General features: G+C 47.4%; 1 protein-coding gene across 3 annotated transcripts in view; it reads right to left on the bottom strand.

Moving 5' to 3' along the window:
• Positions 1-7,956, bottom strand: part of ZZEF1 (zinc finger ZZ-type and EF-hand domain containing 1) — a 140,348-nt gene extending 132,392 nt beyond the window's left edge. For all 3 annotated transcript variants that reach the window (XM_019013515.4, XM_055367177.2, XM_055367179.2), the window contains exon 1: positions 7,495-7,956. In XM_019013515.4, coding sequence (XP_018869060.2) covers positions 7,495-7,848 — 354 coding nt within the window. In that variant the 5' untranslated portion in view covers positions 7,849-7,956. The remainder of the gene's footprint in view (positions 1-7,494) is intronic.
• Between the last annotated feature and the right edge of the window lie 120 nt (positions 7,957-8,076).

Consider the following 8,076-nt stretch of genomic DNA (forward strand, 5'->3'; position numbering starts at 1 on the left):
GGGCGTTAGGGGAAACGGCCCAGAAAAAAACAACCCTTAAACTGTGCTTTAATGGGTAACTAGGAGTTTGAAAGTATATGGCGAGGGAGAGGCAATCTCAGGTAGAGGGGACAGAGTGTCAGCATACATAAAGACTGTATGGCAGATAGTGAGAACTATGACCTGCCTGGTGTGGCTGGAAAGGAACAGAGCAGGTGATGAAGACAGGGCTAGAGGTCAGAATAAAAAGAGCCTGGCAGACCCAGGATGAAGAGCTCAGATATTACAGTAAGGGTACCATGGGGCCACTGGAGACTATTAAGGGTGGAGGGCGCTGATCACCCCAGATCTGCATAAGCTCTCTTATGTGTGGGACCTACAAATCTCTTAAAATATGTGCCTTTGTGCCAGATGCATTGGCTTACGCCTGTAATCCCAGCACTTCGGGAGCCCAAGGCAGGCGGATTGCTTGAGCCCAGGAGCTCAAGACCAGCCTGGGTAACATGATGAAACCCCATCTCTACTAAAAACAAAAAAATTAGCCTGGCGTAGTGAGGGGCACCTGTAGTCCCAGCTACTCAGGAGGCTGAGGCAGGAGAATTCCTTGAACCCGGGAGGCAGAGGTTGCAGTGAGCTGAAATCACCACTGCACTGCAGCCTGGGCAACAGAGCAAGACTCCATCTTAAAAAAAAAAAGGTGCCTCTGTACAGCCTGAATCCATTCTCCAGTGTCTCTGAGAGCGCTCAGCCACTTTCTGTTACACACATCAGTGATGCTTCCCAGCTCATCTCCTCTGGACAGTTCTGACAGCAGTAACTCTCTTCCTCTAGTGAACTGAAAACCTGCCTCCCCAAAGTTACCATCCCTGGGGCCATTCAGAACACATCTACTCCTTCTGCCCAGAGACAGCCTGCAGATCACTGATAACAGTGATCAGGTCCTCGGAGTTCCCGCCAAACCCTTCTCCATTCTTTACACCAGCTCTCCATTTGCTATGGTCTCAGTCTCATTCCCATCCTGATTGTCACCTTTGGGATCCCTCTAGTTTGTCAATAAACCTCAGAACAAGTGCTTCTCAACTTTTATTGGCTGATCCAGTAAAATACATTTTGCATCATGACCTAGCATACACATAATTGGTATCAAAGTTCCAAGAAACAATGCAATACTTTTTCTCATCAGTTACAATGTATGCTGATATTTTCTCTTTTTGTTTTTTTTTTTTTGAGACGGTGTCTCGCTGTTGCCAGGCTGGAGTGCAGTGGTGCGATCTCGGCTCACTGCAACCTGTCGCCCAGGTTCAAGCGATTCTCCTGCCTCAGCCTCCCGAGTAGCTGGAACTACAGGCGCGCTTCACCACACTCAGCTAACATGGTGAAACCCCCGTCTCTACTAAAAATACAGAAATTAGCCAGACATGGGGGCAGGTGCCTGTAATCCCAGCTAATCGGGAGGCTGAGGCAGGAGAATCGCTTAAAGCTGGGAGGCGGAGGTTGCAGTGAGCCGGTATTGCGCCACTGCACTCCAGCCTGGGCGACAGAGTGAGACTCCGTCTCAAAAAAAAAAAAAAAAAGACATTACAGAGGCTAGAATAAACATCTTGAACTACAACCATAGAAAACAGTAACACTGCCAATTACAACACTTATTGAGCACTGAGCAGGTGAGCTGGTTTTATGGGTGAGGCGACTGAGACACTGTGGTCAAGTAGGTTGACCAAAGTCAGCTGGCTTGAGAATGGTGGAACTAGAACTTGCTCACAAGCAGGCTGGCTCGAGGCCCAGTTCCCAAGCTCAGTCTGAAGAACAGCAGAATGAGCAGACTCATAACACGGCAAACCCGCTGATGCCATTACAGGCTAATTACACACCCGTCCAGGTTGCTATGAAAGGGGTCCCTTTTCGGGGGCAGAGAGGGGGCAGCTTGCAGGCAATGAGTACCAAGGTCCCAGCTGGTTCAGACTCTAGGCTAGGTGCTCAAGGTACATTCCCGAAACGTGCCATGCCCTCTCACTCCAGTATATCTGCATATGCTGTGCCTTTCATACGGAAAATCCCTTCCGTCCTTTGCCAGGCGAATTCTTCCAGCCTCTTAAGCCTTGTTGTGATGAAGCCTTTCTCAAACTCCATGCTGCTGGTAACTGCTTCTCTGTGGTCCCTGAAATTGGAGTGGGCTTAGGATGGAGCAGGGAGCAGACAGCAGGAGGAGAGCAAAGGACAAAATTCCCACATACATGGGAAACGGGACAATAAAGTGGCTGCTTAAAGAGCACTGGGAGACAAGGGTAGAAGGTATAAGAGTGTAAAGGCTGCTCCACCATTCAGATGTGATTCTGAAGGCAATGGGGAGCCACTGAAGTTTCTAAAGCAAGGCAGTACCATGGTGAGGTGGTATTTTGGAAATCAGGGAGAGACAAAAGAGCTGTGGCCCTTTCTCCATAGCTCTCCTAGGTCATGAATTTCTCCAAAGAAACCAATACCATTAACTCCCCCATAGCAAAACACACAAAGCCAAGGTAAGCAAAAATAATCTCCACTCGGCCAGGTGCGATGGCTCATGCCTGTAATCCCAGCACTTTGGGAGGCCAAGGTGGGCGGATCACAAGGGCAGGAGATCGAGACCATGCTGGCTAACACGGTGAAACCCCGTCTCTCACTAAAAAACACAAAAAATTAGCCGGGCGTGGTGGTGGGCACCTGTAGTCCCAGCTACTCAGGAGGCTGAGGCAGGAGAATGGTGTGAACCCGGGAGGCGGAGCTTGCAGTGAGCCAAGATTGTGCCACTGCACTCCAGCCTGGGCAACAGAGACTCTGTCTCAAAATAATAATAATAATAATCTCCACTCACCAAGGATCTTTCCTGTACTGCCTCATCACCATCCACAGCCAGCTATCCCTTATCAAAGACCTCCTGTGTACAATGGTAGTGCAGGCAGGTGGCTGGCAGCCTCACAGCCTAGCTACACAACGAGGCCAGACAGTATGCTCCAAGTGCCAAAGGATCTGTACAGAACAGGTAACAGGAGCCTCAGCTGTAGGGCTGAAAACACCATTATGGAGACACTATCTGAATCATGCCACAGAAGATGTGGTGCTGACCAGGTGACAGTGCCAAGGTGGGGAATCTTCAAGAACTGATAGCAAGGTCCATACACAGGACAAAGGAGGCGTCCTACTAGCCAGCACAGGGCTCATGTGGGGGTGGGGGGGAAGATAAATTAGGTAAGGGAGTTAGGAACAAAGCAGGCATCCCACTAGCTAGCACAGGGCTAGTGCAGGTGGGGGAAAGGTAAATTAGCTGAGAGAGTTAGGCTGATGTGTGGGCTTCAACCGATTCAGACAAATACATATTTGGTCCCTTGGGTAGTGGAGAGCTGAGGGCTCCCGGCTGAAGGCAAGAAAAGCTGGCAGCCTGCTGTTGCTTTATGGTGCACACACACAGCTCTTACAGTCAATAGTCTTAAAAGGGCAGATAATCACATCTGCAGATTCCTACGGCACAGTTCCTGGGCTCAAAGCCATTCTAAATTAGTTGATTAATACTTTTCACATAATAATATAAAGACGAGCACAGGGCTTTTCTACAAACTTCCTGTAAACCCGAAAGTGACTAAGAACCTTTTAAAGTTTTCACAAAAATCATATTTAACCATTTCCTTCAATGTCAAGAAATATTAAAAGGTTACAGACTGAATATAAAATATGAGGTTTGAGTGTGTGTGGACTACAACTTCTACAGTCTCCCAAAGCACCTGGGCACTAGCAGCCACCCAGGACTGTGCTAAGACGATGAACAGAGATGAATCAAAAAGGCCCTTCCCTTAGAGCTCACTACCCCATGAATTTCACAAAGGAGGCACCAAAACTATGTGGCAAATTAATAAAACACAACCTAGTCATACGAAATTTCACTTTAGGGCCATCTGTTATCCTGTACTCCGCATGTTTTTCTGCCCTAGAAGATTTTCTAGAATCATACTCTAAGAGCATAAATATCTAATCTATAACCTCTGATGTGAAATAAGAACTTAATTTTAATTCTATTTCCCCTCTACATGGCAGTTAATTAAATATTGCTCCTTGTGAGCAAACTGAGAGAGTCCCTTCTCCCTGGACCACACCTACCATGAGAAAAGGTGTGTTGTACTATAAAATGATAATGTTTCAGACTTTGGTCCATGGTCCAACTCCAAGAACTTCTTTATGACACCTCCTCAAGTAACTGAGGTCACAGGAATGTGAAAGCAAGACAGCTGCGTGGACACCAATGGCAGCGTAAGTTGGGAAGCCAAAGAAGAAACAGGTAACACTTGGAAACTCTCAGCATTATAATAAACCATGCGCACCCATGGCAATCTGTTTTACCATGTTAGCTCTTATAAAAACCAATGACGGAAACAACTTGTCATTTTAGTTGCTACTATAAAGACATTACTTCACAAGCCCTTCATCTTGCAGTAAAATATAGCAGTATATTCTCAAAAGCTTAGACGTAGATTAACAACGCAGAATTAACTGTGTAAGTATGCACAAAAGTAAATACTTATTCAAGTCTAAGGATAGACATTCTTAAAGCACAGAATCAAATGCATGGCTAAGTCTTATCTTCTTTCGCTAGTCCTAACTTACTAGTTCTTACAGACAGAGCAGCCATCATGAGATTATCATGAGAGACGGTGGCCACTGTGAGATTATCACAATCAGGTTTTTAAACCTTGGCTAAGCCTCACTCACAGAATTGTTATGACCTAGCTATGTGAATCAAAGACTGCCAAATATAACTCAATGTTTTCTCTCCCCTTCCTCAATAATTAAGCCCTGATTTTTAGCTGAATATATGGCCACGGAAAAAGAATCTTTCCCAGCCTGTCCTGCAGGTAACTGCGGCCATGTGACTGAATTTTGGCCTTTGGGATGTAAGCTATGCCCGTAAGAGAGTGGGCATGGCTTCTTCCTTCTCCTTCCCTTTTCCCTTCCTTGCTTGTTGGAATGTGGAAAATGACAGCAGGAGTCAACAGAATTACTAAGTGGAAGATGTCCGTGGAGGATGACAGCACAAGATGGACGAAGCCAGGTCCCTGATGATGACAAAACTGCCACATCAATCTTGGACTGCCTACCTGGACATTTTCATAAGAAAGCAGCTTCTTTTTACGTTTAAACCACTGATCCACTGATGCATTAGGTTTTCTGTCCCTTGAAAAAGTTTTGTGTATCCATAATACACCATACCAGACTTCTTCCAGATTCTCTGGACTTTGGACTTTTGTGGATACAATTTCCTCTGCCTGAAACGCTGTTACTACCTCCTGTAACACTATCTGCTTTCACCATTCACCTGTGGGCTGAAATGTTACCTTCTCAGGTAAGTCTTGCTCGAGCCCTAAGTGAGGTTAAATACACTTGCTATTTATTCCTTACACCTTCCCCCTCGGTTAACACTCACCATATCTTATAATTACTGGGTTAATACCTGTCTCTTCCACCACAACTACATACTCTTTAAGAGCAAGTATCTGCTTTGTCCACTGTCATCCAAGTGAGTGGCACTCAATATACGCCCAACAAACATTTGCTCAGTGAACAATAACGCCACAACCCCTGAGTGATTTCTGGACCACACCTCAAGTATTTCTTGACCTTCTATTAAGGGACTCCTATGAACTCTACATAAAGTTCTATTTCTGTCAGAAACTCTCAGAATGTAAACGGTGTTTCTCTCCATTTGCCTTTGCTCAATTCTGCAAAGTGCCATCTCCTTCAACAGTTCTGCATGGTTCTTCCCACTACCACTTCATATTCTCATAATATGCGTAGATACTAGAGAGAAGGTACTATGTGTATTCTTGGGGAAAAAAACAAAAAAGGAGATCTTTCACTAACTAATATGACTTTTTTTTTTTTTCGAGACATAGTATCGCTGTGTGGCCCAGGCTGGAATGCAGTGGCATGATCTCAGCTCACTGCAACCTCCGCCTCCTGGGTTCAAGCGGTTGTCCCACCTCAGCCTCCCAAGTAGCTGGGATTACAGGCACCCGCCACCATGCCCAGCTAATTTTTGTATTTTTAGCAGAGGTGGGGTTTCACCACGTTGGCCAGGCTGGTCTTGAATTCCTGACCTCAGATGATCCTCCCGCCTCAGCCTCCCAAAGTGCTGGGATTACAGGCGTGAGCCACTGCGCCCGGCCATGACTATTATTTTTAAGGGTTGGGATGCCTTAAAGGTACTTTTTTCATAAGAAACACACAAACTACATTATCTGAATTGTGGCCATGTACAGGAAGACATTCTTAAAATATTTTAAAAGCCTCTGATTTTAAGGTGAACAGAACCTTTTAAAGGCACTGCAAGTACCCGCTGGTTTACTGCTTTATGTACACACCCTTCATGGCCACTGAAGATTCTACATGACTGGCTGACTCATTTTCACAAAATAACTACCTTTTTGGTCATACCGTGGTGTTAAAAGAAATAGGATCCCAGGAAGGAGGTAGTGAGACATTAAAAACAAAAAATAGGGTGCGGGTGGAGGGAGAGAGAGCATCAGGAAGAATACCTAATGGATGCTGGGCTTAATACCTGGGTGATGGGATAATGTGTGGAGTAAACCACCATGGCACACGTTTACCTATGTAATACATCTGCAAATCCAAATCCTGCACATGTACGCCTGAATTTAAAATAAAAGTTGAAAGAAAGAAAAAAAAAAAGCAAGAGATCTAGTTGATAGTCTGTTTTACTAATGATTCACTGGGTAACCCTGGATCAGTCTTCTTAACTCCAAGTGAAGCGCCCAGTAAATAAACTCCCAAAATGCCTTCCAAGGAAAATATTTGTTGCCAAATCAATTTGCTCTCTTAATGACTTAACAGACATGATCTTGGTGATTACATGAAGAACTGCATAATTACAAGTATTCACAGGAAACCTGATATTTGCCTATCAGTTTCAGATCCTATGAAGGTTTAAATGAGTCTAATATATGGTTCTTTAAGGATCTACAAACCAGTGTGTATTTTTAAAAAGCTAGTTTTTGCATGAGGAGGATAGGTTTTAGAATGTGAGCCTTTCCAGCATGTTACTACTGTCTTTCCACACTCATTCGGCGCCCACACTGAATTCGGAAGGTGCTGTGTAAAAACCTGGACAGGACAATACAAAAAATGGTTTTCAGCGCCACTCCTCCTATCCTTACATCTCTTTTCTCTCCAAACTGTTCGAGAACCTGATAGAAGATCTCCAAAGAGTAGCGTCAGTCAACTGCACAAAGGTCTGCATTACAACATACAGAGACATATGGGCTTGTCCAGCTCTTCAGAGCAAGGACGGCCTGATGCAGACTTTCCAGACCTCTAACATAGGTTAAAGAGAAACGAAGCAAACGCCTGGTGAAAAGCTGGAAACACCTCATATGGGTCCCCGCCTGGCCTCTCCAAAGCAAATGCCCACCTCTTCCTTCAGTCCCTGGGGGCGACCGCCCTGCCCCACCCCCGCAGTCGCCTGCCGGCCCTGACCTCCTCGAACTGCTCGCTAGAGCAGCCGGCGCCGCGAGCCTCCAGCAGCTCCCGGAACTGCTCCAGAGTGACAGACTCTTCGCCGCGGCCCAGCCGCTCTTCCAGCCAGCGAAACAACGCGCCGCGATGCCTCGACACCAGCGACTCGCAGGGGGGTGTGGGCAGCAACGCGGCAGCAGCCTCTCGCAGCCTGGCCGGCTCCAGCAGCGCCGCGGCGGGTGGTAGCGCTGGAGCCGCGAGGCCCGGGCCGGGGGTCGTGCCCGAGACCGCGGCCCAGTCCTGGTGTGGGCCCCAGCCCTCGCCACCGGCAGCTGCCGCTTCGTCTTCACTGCTGTGACTCGGAGCGTTCCCCATGGAGTCTCCGTCTTGGGCGCCTGGCTCTGCAGCCGCCGCCGCCTCCCCGCCTCGACCTGTCAACCTCCGACAGCAGCCGGCGGGCGGGGACGCGGAGGAGACGACGGCGGCGGCCTCTGCGGCTTCCGGCTTCCTGGCCGTCAAGCGACGACCGCTGTCGCAAAGGCGCCGTCACGTAGATAGGCGGCCTCTACCAACTCACGACAGCTAGGCGGGGAGCGCCGCCTC

This window comes from Gorilla gorilla, chromosome 19 (genome assembly GCF_029281585.2).
Source record: "Gorilla gorilla gorilla isolate KB3781 chromosome 19, NHGRI_mGorGor1-v2.1_pri, whole genome shotgun sequence".
NCBI lineage: Eukaryota > Metazoa > Chordata > Mammalia > Primates > Hominidae > Gorilla > Gorilla gorilla.